This window comes from Gavia stellata, chromosome 2, assembly GCF_030936135.1.
Source record: "Gavia stellata isolate bGavSte3 chromosome 2, bGavSte3.hap2, whole genome shotgun sequence".
In the NCBI taxonomy this organism is placed as follows: domain Eukaryota; kingdom Metazoa; phylum Chordata; class Aves; order Gaviiformes; family Gaviidae; genus Gavia; species Gavia stellata.
The window spans coordinates 41,945,368-41,971,429 of NC_082595.1; the positions used below are offsets into that span (position 1 = coordinate 41,945,368).

Below are 26,062 nucleotides of genomic sequence, written 5' to 3' on the forward strand. Positions count from 1 at the left end.
AAATACAGTATTCCACTGTCCTGCCCCCAAAACAAGAGAGACCATTGTTGTGAACACTTTTGCCAAAAACACTTTATCTTCCTATCCCACTTCACAGAATGATCTGGGCTTGAAGGAACTCCAAGAGGTCTTTTGCTGGGCCACCTGCTCAAAGCAGGTTCAACAGTGAATTTAGGCAAGGTTGTTTAAGACCTTTTACAGTCAGGTGGAAATGGGACAACCTATCTTATGCTTATTTATATGCTATAGCTAGTTATGCAAACATTTTTTTAATACTGCAGGATTTTTGATGTTTTTACACTTGAACGCTTGTTTGAGATTGTAAAGCAAATTATATCTGTATATCTGTTTACATTTGCTTTTTGGCCTTTACATACTTAAAAATTCCTAATTAAGAATTATTTTAGTTGTGCTATTACTTTGGAATAGATTCAGCAATGATACAGTCCCCATTTAAATTGCTGATTAATTTTAAATGAAGTCTAGGATACTTGTGTCTCCACCGCTGTCTGCCACTTGTTCATACTACAGGTACCTCAGGGTGTCACTGTGCATTCACTGGTTTTGTGCAAGCCTATGCAGGTCAGAACAGCTGGTGTCTTCTTGCTGAGCTTGAGAAATTCCTAGAGTACTAGAGCTTCTGGTTCTTTACTTGGTTAGGCATTTAGAGTTCAATTCTAGCACTATCAGTCCTGAGATATCAGGCCAAATAGCTTCAATACCCTAATTAATTTATCTAATTTCTAAAATGTAGCAGTTACAATTTCTCACTGTCTTTGGGAATTATACTAACAGACTCATACTCTTAAAACTACTTGGCTTTTCCAAATCATGGTGATGTATGGTTCCTGTAAAGGCTTCATTGTGACCCCTGAAATGTCTATGGCTTCACTGTAAATATTGCCTAGAAATGGGGCTATTGTCATACTTACTGTAGCCAAAACTTAGTATGATTTGTGCAGGAGTGTCAGCACTGAAAGGGATTCGGTTGAATGATGGATTAATTGAACTTCTCTTGCTTCTCTTCTACATGTCCTCTGATGTTCTTTAAAATATGTGCTATGAATGCCAAAGATTGAATACCAAAATACAGATTAGGATGAATCATGTCTTGCACCTTCATCTGTAATTAGTACATCATTGGTTCTCAAACTGTGAATTATGAAGAGTCATTAGAGACCCCAAATTACATTTGCCTGCTTGTTAAGAGCATTTTTTGTCACCAGGTCTTTAAAAACTTTACATGGAAGACCAGTTTTATAATCTGCATTGTAGCTGACAGGAGTACTGGGGCACTGTGATATGTAATGTGGCTTGATCACTGAGCAAACTGGTGGCAGAACTGGGAGTTGAACCAGAATATCTGAATGCAAGCCCTGGGTCCTGCATCCCCCCGCTGCAGCTTCTCTCTCCCTCTCTCTCTCTTTTAATAGAAGGTAGAGATATTTTTTGAAAAAAACACCCACATAAACAGACATATAGCATCCATCAACCACTCAGGAGTATAAAAAATTGCAACATCCAGGTGCACAGACCAAACTCAAATCTGTTATTTATTTATACTACTGAGTGTCTAGATATCCTTGTCAGAAACCAGGCTATTATGCACTGTCACTTGAGGCAGGCCTGTTCAAGATTAGACATTAAACTCTGATTAATTTTTTTAGAAGATTTCAGACAATGTTTCTCATTTAAAAAGTAATTTTCAACACACCTGGGTTTTCAGCACAATTTGCATTTCTGTTTGTTTTTCTAAAAGAGAAATGGATATGAAATAAAGGGGCTGATTGTCTGAATCATATTCAAAAGAAGTAATTTATTAAGCCTGTAAAATTTGAATTTGGAAAGTGGTGTTGCTTTCCTGTGACCAACTAATGCATTTATGTAGAGAGAACCAAACAGAAAAGCTCTCAAAATCTCAAAGTTCTGAAAATCACCTTGGAAGGACTACCATGCTGAGTTGCATTGCAATATTAGGACCTACATTGCAGTTATAGCTTCAGCAATCTCCATCTATTCTACGTGTATCAAGAACGTGATTATAGTCCTGACCTCTACTTATGTACAGCAGCTACAGTGACCTTACGTTTTAGAGGAAACTGCGGGATTTTATTTTATTTCCAATGAAGCATTAAAAAACTATTGAATTCAGTGAAGGTCTGCAAAGCAAAATTACTGTAAGAGGTCATTAGGAGACAGCTACCTTGCTTGCATCCCCTTTTAGACTCTAAAGCCAGTTGTGCTTAGATGACACTCAGGTTTGTGCCCATAAGGGAACTGTTGGCTTGTTCACACTGTTTTCCTTTTGCAATCACTTACTTTTGCCAATGGCAGCAATGCCAACAAAGTGAGTCTGGACTGAGTCCCAGAGCTCTTCTCCAGCAGTTTAGTAAATTCTTCCTGTATTAGGACATTTGAGAGAGAATTTTGGATTTGTAGCCTCTTCAACTCTCACTTCAGTTTCAGAAAGGTTCCCCTACTCCCCATATAAAGGGTTTCTGGCATAGAAAAATCTGGTCTCTTCCTTTGTGAACACTGGTGTAAAGAAGTACATTGAGTTGCTGGATCGTGTCCAGAGAAGGGCAATGAAGCTGGTGAGGGGTCTGGAGCACAAGTCTTATGAGGAGCAGCTGAGGGAGCTGGGGTTGTTCAGTCTGGAGAAGAGGAGGCTGAGGGGAGACCTTATCCCTCTCTACAATTACCTGAAAGGGGATTGTGGTGAGGTGGGTGTTGGTCTCTTCTCCCATGTAACTAGCAATAGAAGGAGAGGAAATGGCCTCAAGTTGCACCAGGGGACGTTTAGACTGGATATTAGGAAAGATTTCTTTACTGAAAGAGTGGTCAAACATTGGAACAGGCTGCCCAGAGAAGTGGTGGAGTCACCATCCCTGGAGGTGTTCAAGGTATGTGTGGATGTGGCATTGTGGGACATGGTTTAGTGGGCATGGTGGTGTTGGGTTGATGGTTGGAGTTGATGATCTTACAGGTCTTTTCCAACCTTAATGATTCTGTGATTCTGTGATTCGTGTGGCTTCTCTGCCATGGCCTGTTCTTCTCTGGATACCCCTTTAATACTCTGGTCATCAACTGGGCTATAGACTTTCTGGGTTTCTGAAGGATGCTTTCTTATTTATAATCTCTTTTACTTATCACATACATTTAGTCTTTTTTTCTCAAGCAGGGTTTGTTTTACAAAACACCAGATATTTCTTCTTTCTGGCAATTTTCAGCATAAATCTGATGAGGTAGATCGTTCTTGAAGACTAACAAAATTGTTTAGAAGTGAAGGTGTTTCCAAGCACTTTTGAAATACTCCTTTTTACAAACTGGCAAAATTATAGGCTGTTAATGCTGCAAGGCTGTGTGTTTATATAAAAGTGTCAAATGTCTCTTATCATTTGGGGTTTGCTGACAAGGAGCAGAATTGTGGACAAAGAGCCTCGGGTTCAAAGGTTTCTCCAGACTGGGAGGTTAACTGGTAAACCATTTACTGATCACTGTTTCCAAAACCAATCATAGAGCCGTCTTTTTGTTGTCCTCTTAGGAAAAAAACCAAAATCCATTCCTTTTCCTTCCTGCCATGTTTCTTTAATTCCCCTCAGAGTGTGGCCACAAACTGTTGATTGCTACAGGGGGTTTCAGCACAGTTCCCATGCCGTCCTCACACTCACTATCCCCACTCTGACTTTTTTCCTCCAATTTATTTATGAGCCAAATGTCTTAATTTTGTAATCCTGTTTAACCAGGATGTCGCGGTCTTTTCCTGTGCATAAGGCTGTCCTTTCCCATAACGTTTCCACCAGCCCTGTTCTGAACCTGTTCCTCCTAGGAACCGTAAAAGCTGTGTTGCTGAAACAGAAAGGAAGCAGTAAAAGGAAGAGTCGGCATTAACAGGAAGCCACAAATAGGGAGGAAAATCTTCAAAGCTAAAAACTCATTTCTGAGCAAACAGTTTTTAAGCAGGAGCTTCTTCCCTGGGTTAAAACTTACTTATTTTGCAAAACAGTTCCAGTAAGACATGAAACAATGCTGGTACGAATGAGAAGCTATTGCTTATATGCCTACTGCCTAGAAACTGAACTCTGGTTCTCCAGTTCTGGCACTTAGCTTGCCTTTATGTTTTGACTTGTCAAGTTTCCAAATCTACTTTGTTTCCACTAGTTTAAATGCTTGAAATGCCATCTGAATGTCTGTCAAGTATAAAGTGGGGATTAATTCGTAGAGCACTGACTGTTGCAAGGATTTGCAGAGTGTTGCCCATGTACCATTAGTGGTACAGCTCAAAGTTATGAGCCAATGACTTTTGAGCAGTAATTGCATTCTTGTGCCCATGTCTGGGGCAGTGGCTGATGACGTTATCACCATCTGAGTGAAATGAGTGTGGGAACTGTAGGATGGCAAGGCACTGGTAGTAATGGAAAGATAGTGAACAGTAGTGAAACAGTCTCCATGTCATTTAGGGGGTTTCCAAGCAGTTAGGGGACAAAAAAAGCCAGATATTGTGATAGAAAATATTTTTGTCTATGATTTGAAATATTCTGACTAATTAATATTTAGTCCAACAGCATGCTGCTTCTCTGATGGTACTGTGTCAAAAAGGGGACACAGGATTTAACAGTTCATAGATTTGTTATTTCCCTGGAATTCCCCTCTAAATCTGGTATCTTCTGGTAACCTAAGGCAGTAGAGAATCTAAATGCAGTTGGAGTGGATATAAGTTTTCCTTGCAGCAGTAGAAAACTACTGTTCCATTACTCAAATTTTGACTATATGTAAAAACTAATATTAAAACCATCTTCTCTTATTTTGTTAAAAAGCTTTTCTATTGTCACTGAATCACAATGTGGAAGCCAAGACTGTATCTACAGATAACCCTGTTGTTTGCATGCATCAGGGCTAGCATATGCTAGAGAAAGAAAACATTTTGTGTGCCTGAAGTTTTAATTGAAATGTTTGTTAATTAATACACACAAGCATACCTACATGAGATGGGTAGGGTTTACCAATGGTGATTGAGGTGTTGCTTTTAACTTTCTTGCTTGCTCACTGTGTGATTTTAAGTCTTTGTAAATTGATTTTAACATTTTGGGTTTTTGAGAAGTTAAAACCATTATGAATAAGAGAGCCCTGATATCTTCTGGTGAAAGATATTAAAATGTGTTCTAATAACAGAGTAGCTGAGATCTCACAGCTTTATCACGACTACATTTCTACTCATATGATGTGCATGATGATATATGTTATGACAACTACAGAAACTACTAAAAGTAGAAGTTCACTGTAGTTCAATGAAAAATTATATGAGTTTTACTGAAGATCATATTAAAAAAAGCCCCAGATAAACAATACACCCATAATCTATGCTTCTATAAAGAGAGGCAAGTGACTAGTTCTTTCTGTCAAGGCATTGCCTGTGGAAGGAGGTAAGGATAAGAAGGTTATTCTTTTAGTTCTTTAAAAATCTGTAGTGCAGTATAAACTCAACAAGTCGAAGGAAAGGATGCAGTTAAAATTTTTGGAGGGAAAAGACACATGGATATACTGACTGTCATATCCTAAAGCAAGTATTTTTTGAAGATAGACTTACTTGTTTCAGTCATTGCATAAAAAGAAAAGATAATACCATGTCTTCCTTCTGAAACCAGAAAGATACATTGGAAAAAAGAGATATTAGTGATTAACCTGAATGCAGTACATCACCTCTGCAAGTGTATAAACTGATGAAAAATTATGCAGTCAGCAATTAGAATTACTTCCCAATCCAGTAATTATGTCCTGATTACTAGAAGCATTAATTAATCCCATTCCCCACATCAGTTCAGTTGTCTTCCCCCCTTCAGATCTCCAACAATTCTCTTTCTAGCTGTTTCAGTTTGTTTATCTGTTCTGCTCTTCCTGTGAATTCTTAGGTGCTACAGCCATACCTTCCAGGGCTAGAAGGAGAAGCAGCAGAGCAGTTCCTTGAAAGCTGCATGTTAAAATAAGGAAGACTAGCAAAGAAAAGTTTTTCTTCTTCTCCCTCATTCTCCTGCAGATACCAGCTCCTGAGGTGGAGTGAGAGCTCTCACCAGTCATCTTTCTCATCCCAAATATTCCCTCAGGAGGCAAAACTAAACCTTACTTAATTATAGACATAGAAAGCATAGGCAATAACAGGTTAAAGTCTTTGTTTATAAAATGTGAAATAAAACCTGCTATTTCCAATGGGCGTTATATAGCAGTTTCTAGGATAAAATACTGTCTTATCCAACTGTATGGACCTGGAATTCTGAAGTCAAATGTGCTGCCAGTTCTGGTTGTGCAGCATGTGCTTCCTGCACCCGTCTTGGAGAGATTGCTGTGCTTTTGCGTGTTTATTGACAGGGAGTTAAAAAAAAAAAAAGCTTCAGAAGTGAATATATTTCTATGGTCCAGCTACACAATGATAATGAAGTTCCAGATTTCTTGAAAGAAGATGGTGATTTTAAATTATCTTAGTTTCATGCTGCTGTAAGGTTCTTCTAAGATAAACAGCATTGGACTAAGCCAGTTTTACTGAATGGGATATTCTGAGAAAAATACCGCAGCTGCAACATCGTTATCACTTATCACAGGACAAGAGATATTGTTCCTGCCTAAATTCACAATTTGTGTGATTGCATTCTGCCTACTTACATTTTTCTATAAAGTAAAATAGTTACATACTCTCCTGAACTAGAACAGTCTTGTGAGGTCACTTGTGTGTGTCATGCAATGACAGCTACAATTAGATTGATGGAAAATCAATTTCTGTGGATGATATGCACAGTCATGATGTATATTAATAAAGTATATTAATGGTTCATTAAAGTTGCAAAGTGAAATTCTCAAATGTTAGAAAATACAGAAATTATCGGTGTGACCTATATCGAACCACCTTATGGTATGATCCTATTAGTATCCTTTGCCCTCCAGAAAACTGCAGAACTTTGTTTCTGTTGCCACTGTTAAATATGTATCATGACACTAGTAACTGATTTTGCAGATTGTTTGCAAGATGAAGCACAGAGATTTATTTGAAACAGAACCTTCAAGAAAGTCCAAAGATTTTTACGTTGTGGACATTGCTCAGGGCTGATGTCTCACCTTTTCTGAGGTGACCCAGGAGATCGCAGATCAAGGAGAGTTTGTGTTTGTGAGGCTGAGCTCCACATGTACAAGGCCTGAAGCCTTCTCAATGATTGATGACTACTGATACAGAAAGTCAAAAAACGATTTGCTGAAAATCTGTGTAATAAAATGCAGTTAGAGGACTAGACCTCTGTAGACTTTTGGGGTAGGTTTCGTTCCAAAAATATTGGGGAACGATGTTTTTTTCTGCATTTGCAGGTAAACAAGATAAGGCTAAACATAAAATTCACCTGAGAGTTTTAACCTTCAAAGAAAGGTACTATTTGTAGAACATAACTTTACTGTAGTTTTTGCTTGCAGCTATTGGAAAGCTGTTCAGAACTCCCGCAAAACTGAAATGGAGCATGAAGAGATGGGTTAATAAATAGGCTGCAAGTGAATAGGCTTTACAATGACAGGCAGATGCAGTTTCCATATTAATACCGCCGCGTCATGTGAACAAGCAGAGTGAATGTTGTGTGTATGGGGCAGAGAGAAGATGAAGGTCTTTTGATTTTTTGTATCGTGTTAATGAAAATAACACAAGAAGTATTCCAGATAGCAGGTGGGTATTGCACACAAGACAAAAAACGATACTGTTGTGTTTAGATTTCCAGAATAGTGAACAATAAGGACCTAAAAATATCTTGGCTGTTTCAGTTTTCTCAAATAACCAGATTTTTTTCAGTCTTAGTGCCAAGAAAAGTTTATTGAGTTCTATCAAATTTGTTCCCATTTATTGCAAACAATAAGCATTCTTTACTTCACAAATATTCCTACAAAATTTCTCATAATAAAGAAATTGAAAAATATTATATAAAGCAGTTTATAGGAAATATATTTAAGTAGAATAGAATTTGAGATTATACATATAGCTTTAAATCTAAAATGCATAATTCTATGGTTCACAGAGAACAAAACAAATTGTATTCTGTTTGTTCTCATCCTCTTCTTCCTCTAAATAATCTTGAATATTTTATATAATTCTGGAGGTATAAAGGTGGAGTTTTGTTCTCAGCAATAGGTAGGAAGAAGCTGGCTGTTGGATGGCTGAGTTTTAATATTCACCCAATACATTCCTAATTTAGGAATTTTTTTTAATAATCTGGAATTTATTTTTTGTTTTGTTTTAATCACCTGTTGGAAAACACTAACGAAGTGTTTCATTTGGTTAACGTTGCCTCCATGCTCCATATGTAATTTTATTGCTGATCAGGTTCTACTGACTGGAGTATATAATTACCCAGACGTTTTGAAACCTGCTTCCATATCTAAAAGGCTGACTAAATTTACATATGAAGCTTTATAAAACTGCCTTTGAAAATCTTGGGTCTTGTAGCTTTAAGACTCAAGTGGAAATTGTTTTAGAGCTCTTGCAAGATACAGAGTACTTCCATTTTTGGTAGAATATTGCTTTTCATAACATTTGGCAATTGAGGTTCCTTTATTGGCGGAACTGTGGAATCAAAATTAATGCATCCATATATTTAAAAAAACCTTACAGGATCATTGCACTTTTGGCAATGAAATTGTAGCTGGATAGAGTTTTCTTTTTTTGAATTAGTGACTGTGCACCACTATTATCTTTTTTTAACAGAGATAAAATTTGATTAAGCTGAAGGAGATTTGGAGACACTTGCATTTTTCAGAGAGATACTCACTTCTATTTGGTCCAAGAAAATGAATAATAAAATCACTATGTTGCTTGTCCTTCTAGGGGTTAGGTGAAGAGTTAGTAGTAATTTTTATAAATCTCTGATGAGTATGATGCTTATACAGGTTCAAAGACCTTTCTGTCTGTGATCGTAAAAGCTGCTGATGTGATGCAGAAGGAATGCATACTCTAACTGACTTTTTTTTTCAGATCTGGTCTCTACAAAATCCAGTGTAGGCTTACTATGGTTGGTTGGTTGGTTGGTTGGGTTTTTTTAAATCCTGAAATAAAAATGTAAAAATAAATTTGTGTGGGGCATCTTCTCCAAACTGGTTATGCTCAACTTTGCTCAGTGTACCACTTTTTTTCAAGGTGAAGAAAAGCCAGTGGGAAGCTTGCAGATGAATTAAAAATAAAACTATTGTACTTATCTAGTATCTAGTGGATTTGTAAGCAGATAAATGTGCTTACATTTGCCACCTTCCCTCTGTTATGCCAAATTCTCATCACATCCTTGTTTTGCTTAAGAAGACAGGCCTGGAATAAGTAAAAAGCAAAACAAAAAAAAATCCTTTCTGACCTTCCAGTAATCTATGCCATGGAGACTTAAGCCAAAGGTGCCCTATTTGTGTTTATTAACCCTTAATGGATTCTTTTCTCCATCAAAGTTGGCCTACAGCTTTCTAACATATACCAACTTCTAATTTATTCACACTTTCAGCTTTGTTTCTGCATGGTATGAAAAAGGACCTCTTCTTGTCTGTCCTGAACCTTGCAAGGGGCAGTTTCATTTGATACTCTCTTGTATTAGAAAAGAAGCATCAGTGTTGGTACCCTATTCATCTTCTTGCTACTTCTGATTTTGTAGTCTTGTATCTGGCTTGTAGGCCAAGCAGACCTAGTCAGTTTAGCTGTTTCTTGCACCAAACTTGTTTCACGCTTTGGATCATCTTGCTTTTCTTTTTCTTATCCCTTTTTAATTTCTTTTATATCTCATTTTAAAATGGGAAGAACAGGACTGCACACAGTGTTGTAGTGTGCCTTATGAGTTAATACAATTTATGAAGATGCTCTGTCCTCCCTTCCTCTCCTAGTAATTTCTAGCCTTCTATTTTCTTTCTAATCTAACTTATCTGTTGTTTTTATAGTATTATTCTAACCCCAAGACCTTGTTTCTGAATTATGTCAGAGCTGAGTCCATCTATTTATGAGTATGTTGAAGAGGACAGGCCCCAAGTATACTTTTAATGCTTCAAAGGGAAATTGCTAGATGAGCAGCTGTAGAATTCGGGATGTGAGAAAGTTAACAAATGCTTTAGTGTGGTTTTGTTCACATGATTATGTTTGCATGTTTTACAGGGCAATTTTAATTCAAAAAAATTGCATTGGTATAAAGCATACAACAAAAATATCTGTTACAGACAGAGCATGCATGCTATTGAATATTGCAATGAAGTAAGCTACCGATGAGAAAAACTCTAGGGTGATGTTTTGCCAAAATAAGTCTTGCATTTTTTCTTAATAACAAGAATCTCCCCTTACTCTCCTAAATAGAAACAGTTTAGTGGTAGGAAAAATTGGTATTGCTGAATGAAAAATGGGAGCAGTAATGCGCTTGAGACTTTTGGCTTACAACTAGTTTAACGAATGGGAAAATGTAGAGAGGTTAAGTGGTAGGAGTGATGAAAGATTTATTGAACTCGCTTTATCTGGGAAGATTAATAGAATAGAATCAGGAGGCCTACTAGATTTTGAATGAATTAGACATAAAGTGCTTAATCTTCAAGTACTAATTCAGTGAAAATATCGCCATATTCAAAGAAAGGGGTGAACAGATCTAAAGATCCTCTCTGTTCCTTTGAGATTGGGAAAGGACACCTTCTGATATGATCCAACATTTATATGAAGGAATATTGGATGTGAGATGAAGATGTTGCTAACAAAGACTGAGAATCTACAGATTTAAATTTTTGTGGTGTGAAAAAAGCTGAGCAAAGATTGCGTTTCCCACTCCTCCATCCATCAGAAAGACCTGTATTGATCGCTTGCAAGTGCCAACAGTTCTCAAGGCTGGTTTTTTTGTTTGGTTTTTTTTGTTCGTTTGTTTGTTTTAAATTGTTCTCTCTTCTCTGTTTCTTGAATAGTTTGCCTCCTCCTTCTCTATAGATACTTCTTCTTCTTTTGACTTTCAGGCTGGAACTAGTGCAGCTTTTCCATATTGCATGAGAACTCCAGAACAAGCCCCATCATAAGCTGCCTTCTCCTCATAGCTCAAATCCTTGTGTGTTTTCCTTGTTACTCGCTTCTCCCTCGCCCCATCTAATGACTGCTTTAAGTTTTTAACTCAGCCTCAAAATGCTGTGCCTCCTCCACTCAGAGCCAGACTTAATCTTCCCTTTATGGTTGAAGTGCACGTGGGCTTTATCATTATATTTTTCTTGTAACCTTTCCACAAAGGGAGATTTTGTTCCACTGTAAGGTCTTATGTTGTTATTCTAATTGGTATGGCTGACTTGATAATATCCCAAGGTTCAGGGTCATACAGTGCTAAGCACATTGCAGAAATGTGGAGTAATGACAAAGACAGTTTTTGTTGCAGTTATTACAGCCTTTTGACAGTAGGTCTCCCACATTAGATTCTGAGGTTGCAGTTATCTTTCCTTTTCTCACTTCTGTTTATCTACTTATTTGGTATTCTTTATTGCTGTATAAGCTCATGTTATAATGGGAACTTTTTTGGATGGTTTTTATGTAATTATGAAGATCACAGGCTCAGTAATAGGATGATGTTTAATTAAAATAGTTGGTGAACTTGAGCAAAACTTTCTTGGGTAGTTTTTGAGAGCTACTTCTGTGATCCATCTGGCCCACCCAGATCATGAAGTTATCATTAATCATTTATAGAACAGTTGTCTGCTAGAGGCTGGGACATACTTTGAAGTTTGTGCTATAAAGAAATATTTATTTATTCCCAATTACTGACTTACTTTTGTAGGGCTAAGACAGCTTATATGGTGTCACCAGTCTGGAGTCCTGTGTAAGCCCAACTGATCTGAATTTTAGGAAGGAGTGCACTATTCCTGACATTATACTTTTAAAAATAGTTTTTCTCTCCAACTACTGTTGTAAGATGCCATATATAGGAAAAAGTCTTCAGAAAATAAACCACGAGTTAATGCTACCTGGGTCTATCAAAGGCAGCTGCTGATTGGCTGAAGCCCTGTGTATGTAATACGTATGTTCAAGGAAAGGAGTTCATTGTGTTCTTGTGTGTCTCTAGGAATCCGGAAAGACCGCAGAGGTGGGCGAATGATGAAACAAAAACGTCAAAGAGAGGAGCAGGATTCCAGGAATGGGGAGGCTTCTTCTACGGAGCTGCGAGCTCCTACCCTTTGGACAAGTCCACTGGTGGTTAAACATAACAAGAAGAACAGTCCAGCCCTGTCCCTGACAGCAGAACAGATGGTCAGTGCCTTGCTGGAAGCTGAGCCACCCATAGTTTATTCTGAATATGACCCAAATAGACCATTCAGCGAAGCCTCTATGATGACCCTGTTGACCAACCTTGCAGACAGAGAATTAGTGCACATGATCAACTGGGCAAAGAGAGTTCCAGGTAAGGAAAGAAAAGCCCCAGTGGACTATAAAACCCTCTACATGACACAATAGAAAACTGACATACCAGTTTTCGCACTACATATTCTAATATAATGCAAATTGTTCACTTAAGTATAAATACATACAAAATCACAAATTATATTATATCACAAGTTATATTGGTTGATAAAAACCTATAGTGCAATGTAAGTGACTTTTGAAAAAAGATTTATTCAAGAAAAGATATTTCCCCACACTATAGAATGTTGGACAGATTTTTGATTGCAAATCCTTTTTTTGGATAAAACCCAGCAAAATTAAAGGTAAAAACAGGTTGCTAAAAGCCAAATCTAATCGATTTGATCTAATAAAATTATGTCAATTATTTAGATCCCTTTTGAAAAAAGCGTTACTCTCATGTCTGTAACGTAAGCCAATGATTCAACATCACTGCTGAACCCATAAGTATTAGTATTATTTATGTAATTGCCAGTTTATCTTTTTGACCATAAATTACAGATCTTCCATAAGCTTTGGGTCTGAAAAACAGAGCCAGAATAGCAATTTTTGTATGAAATTTTTTTCCTACTGAAACAAGATGTTTTTATCTTTATCATTTTGGTGCATCATGGTTGCTGACCTATGACCCTCTTTTCTGGAAGGGAATTACAGAATTGTGGGACGTATGCAGAATTTTTGGTTGAATGTATGTTACACATTCATTCATGTGGTTTAATTAATTTATGTCAATGAAATGAGAGAGTAGTCTTGTAATTAAAGTTAATAATATTTTAAAATGTCAGTCTACAAGACTACTTTTCATAAGTTAACATTTAAATATTTATTAGAAATTTATTGCACATGGTGCTTTGCAAAAATACCGTCATACACGGTAATTTATATTTTATAATTCACTGGGATTCTAATCTAAATTTTTACTGTAGCCATTTATTTCATTAAAATTATGTAGCTGCTTTATGAAGGGATATTAGAGAACACTACCACAGCTCTCACTCACACAGTGCATTAACTCAACAGCATTACACCCTGGTTATGCCATTTTTCTGTTTTCCTTCATTTAAACTTGGCAAGACTCTTCCTGGTAAATCAATAACCCATAGAATCTGAGCTCTTCCAGTCCTTATGGGTTCCCTTTTTACCGCTTTTCATGTGTCACTTTGTGGGCTCCAGCTATGATCCATGAGAACCTGTGTGTGTTTCATTTCTCATCGTATCTTATAAGAAATCACCTGAGAATTTTATTCTTGACAAAGTCACAGTGGTTAAGGCCTGATCCACAGTCTGTTCAAATCAAGGGCGAGTTCTCCTGTTAATTTAAGTATGGTTTGGATCATGCCTTTACAAAATGCTTTTGAAAAATGAACATATGTCCATAGTGTTAAAGCTATTCACTATCAAAACAGCTAAATTCAAATTACTTTTCTTCTGATTTTAGAGATATAATTAGTCTAAGTCTGTTAAAATCCATTAATTTGCAATCAACATGAATATATCACGTTCTAAATTCATTATGTTTTCCAGCTGGAAACATTTGTCTTCTATGACATTTGATTTTGTTATTTAATGTCATTAATGAAAATGTGTTTAGATACAAAGCAACACTGTTAGGGAACTCAGATCTGGTTTTTATTCAGAAATCTTTCTAAAACTGCTTGTCACAAGATGATTACATTTGGTGAAGATCAAAAAACTGTCTGGTGTACCAAATATATCTTTTATTTCCTAAGCAAGCTTCTGAAATTGGAAAATCAAATGTATAAGGTTATCAACTATTTGTGTATATCCAATGTATTTTACATTTAAATAAATGCACCTGTTAATTGCCAACATTGCTCCTAAGGAGAAGCTAAGCCAAATGACTCTATGTTTATGCATTAATAAGTACTCTAACAGGTGAGGTTGATATAACACTGGTGAACTTTGGTTAAAAAAAATCCTTTCCCAGTCATAGTTTGATCTATTAGGCACTGTACAATCATACCAAAAGAAAGTCCCAAAGCAGGAGAGCTAGAATATGAATAGTTTGGGGATTCTGAAAGTGCTGGACACCTAGCTGGTTCTTGGTGTTGTGGCTTGGAGGACGGTATGCATGACCAAAAGCAGAAATTAAAATATTTTAGAAAGTTGATTTAAAAGAATTCAGGCCCAATTGTTTACCTACCTCTAAAAATTGGGTCCTCTGAGAGTAGGAATTCTGGAGCTAGGTGCTTAAATCTTTTTTTTTTTTTTTTTTTGATCTCTCATTTGGTCCCTAGAAAAGGTTGAATGTTCTTAGTTGCTGATATTAAATCTTAGAAGTACTGATAACCTTTCAAAGATAGGGCCTTTGCCTGGACTGTTTACCTAAGTTTCCTTTTGCTGGAATGTACCGTCAATAAATGTACATTAAGAGAAGTGTGTATGGCAACATAAGTCGTATTTCACTCCACAGTACGTTGCCTTTGGATACTCCATTATTACTAGGAATTATGCAATACTGCTTAATTAGAGAGGAATTTTGTATACTTTATGCATAAACAGAGGAACTAAATACCTTTTTCCTGTTAGGTGAAGTATTTTGTGCAACAGCATTGTGGGATTCCACTCAGTTATTTCCTCAGCTAATTTACTAATGTTGCAAGCTTCGGAATCAAGTGTAAAAAAGTCTTTTTCTAAAAAGTAAATGTGCTTTTTACCAGTAGAAAAAAAGCAGTTGCAGGAAACAGCCTCTCCTATGCACACCCCTCAAGCCTTGGAAGCATTGCAGAAGTTCATTTAGCTAAATGCAGGTGCTTAGCTGACGGAAAGCAAGGAGCAAGGTCAATACGAGTGGCTGGGTTGAAAGCCTGTTTGCTGAGGAAGGAAGAAATTGATATTAAAGAGCAGAAATGCAATGAAGATACAGCTTACAAATAAGTGTAAGGACTTTCCAGGACATGTTTGGAGTTTATTTTGCTGTGTGGGCTTTAAAGAAGAGGGAGCGTGTCAAAGCAACTAGTAAAGGCATTGTTTTGGTCAGCCAGTCTTTCTGATGATGTAAATAGGTGGGCATGGAAGAAGAAACAGCTAATTAGAAGATGTACTGGATAGAATTGAGTCTATTCTGCAAAAAGGAGTAATGAAAATTAATTTGTGATGGCCTGTGTAGTATAATGTAGGCAGAGATCTGTTATAAAGACATGCTGAGGACCATCTCCAAAATGAGGTATCTGTGGAGACATGCCCTCTTTACTGCAACTCGTTCAGCATTTGCTCAAACTTGCTTAAAGTGACTCTGCAATCTTAGTGGTGTTAACAGATTGCTGGGAAAAAGAGAACTTGTGGCAGTTTCTTGTGCATAACCTTAAAAAATCTTCTTCAATATTTAAATATAACGTGATTGTTAACTGAGATCATAACAAAGTTCTCCCATGACAATGCAATTCATAATATGCCAAGTGCATAAAAGCTTGTTTTAATTTTCCTTTGAAAACTTGGCCACAGATACAAGTGGGTTTGCCAGATTACATGAATAAAAATCTTGTACAGTGTCCTATGACATATACAAAAAATTCAGGATGCCCCACAGGACTTGCTCTTTACATGGCCTAATGGGGATTTTGGCTTAAGTCCTCCCAGATGGCCTCTATAAGACACCAGTGGTACCTCTGAATACCCTTGCCAGCTGGAACAGCAAGCAGCTGCATATAAGTGGGCGCAAGCAGATTGTGATGGGCTAGACTTTACATACACATGTAAATTGAGCCTTTTACCATTTAATTGGGACAAATAACTAAAAATCACATGTAAGCAAGCTATCAGCGTAGATGAATAAAAGTTCTACTCATTTCCGAATCGTGTGTTCCTGAAAGATACGGCTTTCTACTTTCTTCTTGGTTTACATGGCATCTTGGGGATATAGTACCGCCTTCAGTCTCATAGAATGAGGTTTTTTAGTTCAGTGAATTTTCATCAGGGTCTTTGATGCAATGAGCAAAACCATTACTTTGCTTTTCTACAGAAATGCTGACATGTCAAAGGAATTAACTTATTGTATTTCATTATTCACTTACTGTGTATATCATCTACTACCTATATTTGGAGTACTGTATTCTCTAAAGGAAGCTAGTATTTTCAATGTAGTTGTCAATAATTTTTTTCTGCAGAAGCTTTTGACTTCTGAGCAGAAGAGACATTACAAGCTTATACAGTGAGCTCACGGTAAAGAGTGTAGCTTTAAGGAAATTTTGTTGCAAAGGTGAAATCTTTGGCATTGCTGCTGCAATCTTGTATAACTATTTACTACAAGTACAGTAGCTGTACAACTTAATAGCCCTAAAATGGTACACTGGGCATACAAGCTTTGAAGTTTTGAGATGATTCACGGTGCTGTACTTATTTTATGGCTTCATGAACCGAGGAGATAAACATTTTGGCACTGATTTTTTTATTTCAAAGCCACAGAAGTTGCTGTTTTCTTAAGATATTGTTTTCCTATTTGACCTTCTAAACTGCTCTGTTTGTTAAATTAGGAACAGTGTGTAAAGAGACCAACAATAGCCACAATTTTACACTGCACTTCAGTGACAGCAAACCTTGGAAAAAAAAAAGTCAGCTTGCAGTGGAAGGAAAGAAGTCCTATGCAAGAGTGGTGTGTGTTAATAACCCTTAAGGTGCAGGACAGTTTACAGAGCTTCTAAGTGTAGTGATCCTCCTGGTAATAATTTACACCTAGCATAAAAAAAGGAATGGCTTGCAATTCCTGTAATATTTTTTAATAAACCTTCCAAAATATCTGCTTTATAGTCTCTTCTTGTTTGACTAATGGGCTTGCTGTGGAGATTTGTAAAATGTTATTAGAAAACCAACCCCTCTGCTTACCCGTTTAACCTGTTGAAGTGATACTCTAACTGCTCCCCTGACTTTGTAGGGGAAAAACAGAGGAAGCAAATAGATCTGTAAGCAAAAGAGAAATGATAACAAGCATCTGGATCTCACTTTTTGGCTGCTTTTGCTAATTTAATTTCTGTGAAGTTTCAGTTCATTACCATGAATGTAACAGATAAGAATCAATCCTTGTAGTAGAATAAAGTTATCACTTACCATTTGAATTTGAACATTAGACTGAGAGGTATCATGCAATAGCCTGATTATGCAGGGCAGCAGAGTTGAAATTGTTGAATATGAAACAAAAGCTTTCCACCCCTGTGTTTTCTTAGTCTGGGAAGCATCTTTATTCTTTCATGTCTATGTTGTGTAAAACCAAACAAACTCCCCTTTCCGTCCTCCTCCCCTACCTTCTGGTTGCTGTATGAGACAAACCCTCTCTTGCAAATAGGTTTTATGTTTATTATCTATAGAATTGTCTTTTAGTGCTTTGGAAACACAAATAAGTGTATTTCCTCCTATAGAGAAATTTAAATGAGAGAAAAGGACGAGACCATATTTCTATATTTCATATATATATATTTCATATAGAAATATAGCTAACAATATTCTTCATAATATTTTTCCAATAAGTCAATGCAGTTAGAACCCAGTATTTCTTTTTAAATGCTGTATTTTTTTTTTCCCCAGAGATGTCTTAGTTCCCTTCTTTGTTTGTGGAAGTGAATAGTCTGAAAAACAATTAATACAGGCATCCAAAGCCATCCATTTGTTAACTCAGCACAATAATTATGCTCTACTCTAGATGGTTTTTTTTTAAAAAACAGCCTTCTTTAGAGTGATGAACCTCAAATCCTTCTTTAGAGTGATGAACCTCAAATACATCTCTCCATCTAAATATCCCTGAACGGAGTACGTGCTGAAATTTACATTTAAATCCGAAGACAAACTTAGCCTGTAAATCTCTGTTTCTACAAGTATGCATATATCCAAATACATTTATTAAGATTATGGAACTACTCCACATATGCAAAGTTCCTTATGTACACAGTGGTTTTAAAATCAAGACCCAAAGTGCTATTACAAGGCCAACTCTGTTCAGAACTTTCCAGAATAAGAAATATTTGAATTCCAAAGTTTTGAATTTTGAGGCTTCCCAACAACAAGCTGTCTCAAAGAACAAATATCTTCAGTAACCAAAACTGACTTACTCTAAGTAATCGTGTTTACTTATTTGTCATATAGTGGCAGAAAAGAAATAACACCCAACAGGTAAGAAGGAGCTAACATTCTCTTATCAAGAACTACTTACATAATAGAGTTCATTGGGCATTCAATAACATACAAGTTCATTTGATAATAAACGTTTGAAGATGAAATTTTATTGGTCTTGGCAAACAAAGAGGCAGAAATGAGCATCCGCAGTAATAATTTTTGTATTTTCAGCCAAAACTTAAGGAAATTAAATAATTAAACTGTAATATTTTATTTCTAAAAGAAATGATCCTTCTATAAAAACATTTCCTGCTGTTTTTCTTTAGCTGATAAGTAATTTATACTCTTGGATGATCATATCTGTCTTAGTCTTCAGCTATGCTGAACCCTGGAGCTTTCCAAGAAACGCTCATTAATTTCCACTCTAAGTAAACAGTAAGTAATGATCCCTCCTGATTTATTTATTTCTTAAAATAATTTACAAAAAGGATATGCGATTGTTGGAAAGCACTGATGCGATATGTATGTGCATGCGCACATATCCATTGTTCCCTGTTCACATAATTCACATAAATTGGCCCTTTCTACTTGATGCTTAATAATGTCGGCCTAATTCTTTTAGTTTCTCTCCAGTACTACATCCTGAGCACAATCAGCTGTAATTCCAGTTTAGAGGTTATTTTAATATCGTCTGTATTAGTTTTCTGTTCGAGTGAGTCATTCACTAAAATCTCACATTAGATATATATGGGAGCTTTTTAAGATATATAGAAATAATTAGGAGAGATTTATTGCAGTCGTCTTCTGGATAGGCTCTTACACTGTCTGTATCGCTGCAATGGTGCATTATATGACACATCTGTTACGCAGTTCATTTATTTTCTTTGATTATCTCTCCAGGAAACGAACTATGTGTGTAAAGAGCATGTTGTTTTGTCTGCCTGTTAGTTATGGACTGCTGCGAATTTAAGCTAGTGAAAGCAAGTTGAAGCATATCCCACAGTGGAATGGGGAATGAGAAATCTACGATTGCCGTCTTCCTCCAGGAGTTTGTTCTCAGCTAAGAGTAGCCATAAGAAAATATTGCCTTCTCTCTTCCTTATGGAAAGTTCTGTTCCTTCTAAGAAACGTAGCTGTCCACCAAGGTCCTCAGTAGGGAGATGGAGATGAATTATTTATCACTGCAGTTAGACTCTGGGTCTAGATCTAAAGCTTCTTAAGCCTCTTGAAAAGAGAAGTCCTGGAAACAGGACGGAGGAATCAAGATCTTGACTTTGACTCAGTGTCCTGCTCCCTTTCCCCACCCAAGAGAGGCACTGCTGAGGATGTTGGGTGGTACCCAGCGATTCTCCTGGGTATCTGGTATTCCTTGTGAGCAGGCTGACTGCAGAAAAAGAAAATGCATGCTGGCAGAAATTTCAGTCATTTTTGTCTCTGCAGCCTGGGCTTTTTGGTTTGGAGTTTTTTCAGTTAAACCAGTAGGAGGTCATGAGACCCAGAAGCAAGGTTAATATATAGACAAGGGGAAAAGTACAGTTCAAAAACTCACTTAGACTCTAGTCAAACTTTGATGTGTTCCCTGTCAAATTACATTCTGGAGCATTTGAGGCGATTTAGAAGATTAAAATTCAAGAAATCTCATTTTACTTGATTCACAAAGATCAGGAATGTGGCATGCTAGGTTAATGAGAAATTTTCCAGAGAATATTAAATCTTATCAATAGCCTAATAATGAAGTATCTTCTGCAACAGCTGCTGTCTCTCAGAAAACATGTCTGCAAATAGAGAAGTGGCTATACGGGCTGCTGACATTGAACAGTCTCTAACTGGGTATGTTCATTGTATTAGAAACCACTGGCCAGAATAAAGCTGAAATCATAATACTGCCACACTAATATAAAGGAATGTAGTATTACTGCATGTCTGATCTATTTCAGAAATCTCCTTTGATTACTATAAAGGTAGTACTTCTTATGAGTTTCATGTACATTTGTAGGACCTGCTTTGTGGGATTGTAGTTTCAGAAGTATTTCTTCCAGTTGCAGTGCCAGCTAGAGCAGTTCCTACCCTTCTGCTTCCCCCTGGGTTGGGGTGACTGTGAGAGTAATGGGATTGATCTGGATCAAAAATAAACCTTTTTTGTGTGTGTGTTTTGGGTTGCCTATATCTTGTGTGAGTTCCCCAGTTCAGTTCCCCTCAAAATAGTTGAGCCAGTTGAAATGTGAGGGTGACAGTATACTGGGAATGAGCAGGCAACTATTAACATGAGGATGCTAGAAAGAAATATTTGTGTATCTGTACTGTCAATAGTAACACACAGCTCTAACTGAAGCCTTTTTCTAATTCAATTTCTCTTTATTTCTACTTCAACAGAGAGGTCTTTTCCAATCTCTCCTGTACAAAAGACAAGGATCTTCTAGTTACTGGCACCATTTACAGCCTTTATCTTGTTTGCTGAAGTGGATGTTGTATAGCTTCTACTTGCATATTTCTGCTTGATCTGTAGTATGTTCTGTAATGCTATGCCAGAGCTGTGAGGGGTGGGAGAGTCAAGGGGAAGAGGAAGCATGGTTATTTCCCCTCACTCAAGACGCATCCTAGTTCATAGGGGGTCTTTAGTTTGCTTCCATCTCTGAGGTACCATAGACTTTACTTCCTAGGAGGCAAAGACTGGCTGTTCATTTACCTGTGCTGTATGGAAGATAGAGGGACCCTGGGACTTCCTTTATGTTGAGTTACCATGTGGTTAGTTGCCTATCCTAGTGCATATTTCTTGGAAGTTGTTCTTCTGTCTTTGTCTTCCAGGAAGGCAGCAAATTCTTCTAGAAGTTCTTTGGGCCAAGTTTGCACTGTACCAGTAGTAAATAGTGACCTGAAGCAACAGAAGCATGTGGCAGACTTTTTGGAATCAGCAGCTCAGCAGCTGATTTTTATTCTTCTTCTGCAGGGTGGAATTTTGCAAGGTCTGTGGAAAAGGAAAGCTCTAGTATATTTTATTCAGTGATGGTGGAATTAACCACTGGTATTAATCAGTTAACGTCTCACACATTTTAAAAGCAGTATACATAGGCGTGTTCTCAGCTGACAGAGAAGAGCTGCCCATGAAAACCTAGCATATTTATCAAAGCTACTTGTGACTTCATTCTTTTTCCCACTTGGTATTCATATAAACACAACTATGGAGAATCTTTGGCTCTGATATGGATACCAAATGTACTTTTTCTCTCCAAGTATACATGTAGGGTTTTGTGCTTTTACACTGGGCCTGCTGGGAAGAGCGTTGGTTTACCACTGGGAAACACTAATTTCGCTCCTGGCTGTGCCCATGTCTCCCCGTGTTAGTTTTGTGTAACTCTCCTATAATGTGCTACAGTGTATCCAGCCCTAAACTGCTATCTCAGGACTTCATCTGCTGCATGGGAAAGCTGTGAAGCACACTAAATATCCCTGTTGTGAAACAAAAAAACCCTAAATTGAAGATTCTTAGCCTACAGGTAAAAATATGAATTAAACCTGCTATTTTTTTTATAATGCGCATTATGCTCCTGTTTTATCCCTCGCCAGGATGCCTCTATTCTCCAAAATGCGTCTTGTATCTCGCAGAAGTTTTACATGCTACTTTATCCAGGTGTTACGCAAAGCTATCCTGAGAAGTGATCTTTGATACCACTAACTGTGTCTAAGGAAAAATTAATTATAACTAAGTCTGAAATAATGTAGTATATTAAAATATGTAATTTATTTGAAATAAATTATGTTTCTCAGCTCTCTTTCTTCTCTATTTTTGTACCTTTGTGCCACTCTATGCCCCTTTTTTGAAGGGGCCACTTCTAATCAAGTGTTCAAGAAAGATGCTGACATTTGAATGAGACACTGCCAGGCAACATAAATACATTTCCCTTACTGTCTTATTTCAGCAGACAGTTCAGTCAGAGTGCTCTCTTCTTTAAACTCCAGATGAGGCTTTTTGTACCTTCTTTATCAGTAGTAGGGCTTCTGAGAGGTTTTGGTAAAACTCCATCACTGCAGTCTGATGAATTCAGATCTGCTCTTCTACAGCTGACAGTGAATGATTCTTACCAGCTTTCCTAGGAGATATTTTATTTACAAGTAATGTTGTGGAGTAACCTTTAAGTGCTGATTTCAAATAGCTGGGAGACAGAGGTATCAGCTTGTCAGAAACTGCTCTGACATAATTCAATAATGGGATGTCAGAAGTAGTTCAGTATAATGCTGATGAGCTGGTTTCCCCCTTCTTAACAAGCTGCCAGCCTGACACTGTGTCTCTTGGCTTTCGAGTGAGCAGATTGAAAATACCTGATGTTTATAGAGGTAGGACTATCTTTAAGTGTGTTTGTAGATGCTTATAAACACACATGAGCTGTAGAAGTATATAACAAGAACCCAAGAACCTTCTGGATATCATCAAATGTGGGCAACATCATTTGGGTAGCAGATGATATTTGCTGCCTCAGGGCTCCTACACCAAACACAGTTCTTCCGCTTCTGAGAATAGGAGCCTTCAGCCTAAAAAAGTGTACATGTATATATATCTATCTACCTCAACCAAATTGTGCCTTGAGGGTCAGTATGGTGATGCTATTCATAAAACAGTCTCGTAGTCTATGTCTAAACTGTGTGAAGCAGCTCTATGTCCTAATCCAAGCTAAAGGTTTTATTCTCATCCATGAGGAGTTTGTCAAACTCACATTCCACATGCAGGTGAAAGAAAAAAGAAAAATAAAATAAATCAATTTTTTTCTGTAAATGAGAAAGATGAAAACTACCACTTTTTTACCAGTTTGAAAAAAATATCAACTTATAATTCCAGGGGAAACTTGCTGAATTTTAAGTTGCACACTTTTCTTCTAATCTTTGATTTCTGCTCTGGTACTTATTAGAACATATTACTGTGATTTTTTTAATGTAATGGAATTCCATGCAACTTTCCAGTTCTGACAAAGGATGACAAATAGGGTTTATAGGTCCAGTTACTTTGGACGAGCTTGTACGCTCTTCCAAAACTTTTCCAGATGTCTCCATCAAACTTGTGTGAATAATTAATTTCTTTGTTTTGTGGCAGATCCAAACAATAAAAAAGAATCATTTTGACTTAATACAAAATGACATTTTTGGACCTTTTTGCTAGCTAATAACTTCTTCAGGTGAAATGAAACATTTTATTCAGTATGAAAGAATAGACTTCATTAAGGTTTCAAATTTTTTAGTCACCTGTTTAAAATGAAAAGAAGACGATTTTTGAAAAAAGGTTCCTAGATTTCCTAGAAGTTTAGGTACCTTTCACAATGCTGAGTAGGAATAGGTGCCTGGTGGAGTGCTGAAAACTAAGACGAGGTAGCTGAGAGGGACACTCTGTGTTGCCTGATAGAAATCAGCCTGTTTTTATTTGTTTGTTCTCCGGAGTGTTTTACACTCATCAGCCTGTCACTTTCTGATGTAAAATGCTCTGTCAGAGTGCTTCCAACCAGCTCTAGCTTCAGCATGTATCTCAGCAGGCAGTATAGGAGCTCGAGTACAAGGTGGTGGTTCTCCAAGTGCAGCACCCGTGTTTTGTATGCCCACCTGAGCCTGGTCCATGCAGCATGCAAGTTTCCTGAGGTTCCTGAGGCTTTGCAGGTGCTGAAATGTGCCTGGGATTTGTTGTCCATTGGAGAGTGTTCAACAAGAGGGGCTAAAGTGAATGATGTGTTTTCTGGAAACATGCTGCTTGCTAGCTTATTAGGTTTCCCTGGACAAGAAAATGAATATAAATGGCCAGCTGCATTCCAGTGTCTTGCTTTCCCTGTAATGTATTCCTTTGCTCTGTCATATGATGACACTCCCACACAGCTGCTAAAATGCTCTTGTTGTTGTAGTGGTTAAAGGAAATTGCTGCAATTAATTTTGCTGTCTTTCTTCTCTTTGATGTGCCATTACAATTTCTTGGATAATTTTTCAGAGATTGGGTTCTGTTCAAAACCAGTCATGTAGGGGTGAAAAGAATAGGATGGAAAATAAACATTTGAGCCTTACTTATATATGCTTGTGTTTCTGTTTTGATGTAGGTACCAGCCAATGTAATGAACACAAGACAGTACATATACATACATAGTTTCTGTTACTCACGTACAAGTGCAATAGGCAAAAATAAGACTTCTCCAAAAGTGAACAATCTGAAGAAATAAAATGGATGCAGGTGCCTTAGTCAAGCTAGTTTTATTTCCTAATGTCTATAAAGAATGACCAGACCATGAACTCTGAGGTTGTGCTTCATCTCTTGGGTACAGCACATTATGTTCTGAGCAATTTCTATTTGTAGTCTTGAAGCAGTTTTAATCTTCAAGTTCACTACAGACTTGACAGTTTTTCCCTCTTTTCCTTGGGTTGCAAAATAATCCTCTTTTCTGCTAGTTCCAGATGCTGCTGCAATGAATGTTAAATGGTTCAGTGGTGAGTACAGTAGATCCTGGGATGGAATAGGCTGTGGAGCAGAAACCTTAGTGCTTCGTTCGCTGGATTTTATGAATGAAGAAGGGGAGAAGGTAGCCCTCCCAGTTTCACCATGTGAAAGTTGCAGCCAAAAAGGTGTTAAATTCAAAAGTGACATTTCTCAAGCTTCCAGGCACGGATGGAGCTACAAATTGAAACGGTGAAACTTTAATTCTTAAATACTTAAACAAAATTAATGGAAATAATCAAAAATATAAACCCAGGTTTTTAGGGACTTTCCGAAAGAATAGAGTTAATAATCATTAATTTCAGCTTCCAATTGCTTCAATAAATAAATAATGTTAGTTTAGAAGAGTTGCTGAAGCTGATCATTGTTTGTGTTACCTTCCAGAGGTAATTTTATCTCTTTTCCAAAATGTTCTTGATTGTGTTACGATGACCTTTGGGTCTTTCATATAGCTCTTATAATTAATGGAACAAAAAAGATAAAAAATGGAACAATGGAGATATTTTTATACCCTAACATTTGTGGAAAAAATGACGTGCAGAGAAGTAGAAGTGAGCTGCCTGTGGCAGGCTCATTTTAACTGAGCTTTTTCGCTTGCCACCCCTATCTTGCCACCCATACAGCCATTAGACCGTGCGGCATATCTGCATTGCCTTTGTCCACCCTGAGGTTTTTCAGAACCCTCTTCCTTTCGCAAGGTCCGTCTCCCAAGGCCGCAGCGGATGCCAGGTGTGGGATGCCGCCCAAGCCAGCTCTGAGCAGGCCGGCAGAGCCCCGCGCAAAACACCACCATGCTGCTCTCACTGATGCTGTTACAGTACTGCCCCATCCAAAGTGCCTTTGCCAACTCAAGTGGTTATGAAATCAGTAAAAAGGTATAGTAAAAGCATGTAGGTGCACTCTGTAAAAGAGGAAAACTACTGGGAAGTCTCACAGGTTGATCTTTGGTTTTAAAATTCTCCCCTGATAACTGTGTATTGAAGCGACCATTTGAAACCTCACAGGGGCAGGCAGGGGTCATTTAAAAAGCTGTGGAAGAGTCTACTTCAGTCTGCTTCCTTTTTCCCCCTGCAGTGACTATGTTTGCTTAAAAACTGTGATTGCTTGCAGAGATTGCTTAGAATGGTTGCTTAAAGACACCTGTT

At 37.4% G+C, this 26,062-nt stretch overlaps 1 protein-coding gene across 1 annotated transcript in view; it reads left to right on the plus strand.

Annotated features, from left to right (window-relative positions):
* ESR1 (estrogen receptor 1) overlaps nucleotides 1–26,062 on the plus strand; it is a 118,862-nt gene that overhangs the window by 54,372 nt on the left and 38,428 nt on the right. The window contains exon 4 of the mRNA XM_059829568.1: nucleotides 12,063–12,398. Coding sequence (XP_059685551.1) covers nucleotides 12,063–12,398 — 336 coding nt within the window. The remainder of the gene's footprint in view (nucleotides 1–12,062; nucleotides 12,399–26,062) is intronic.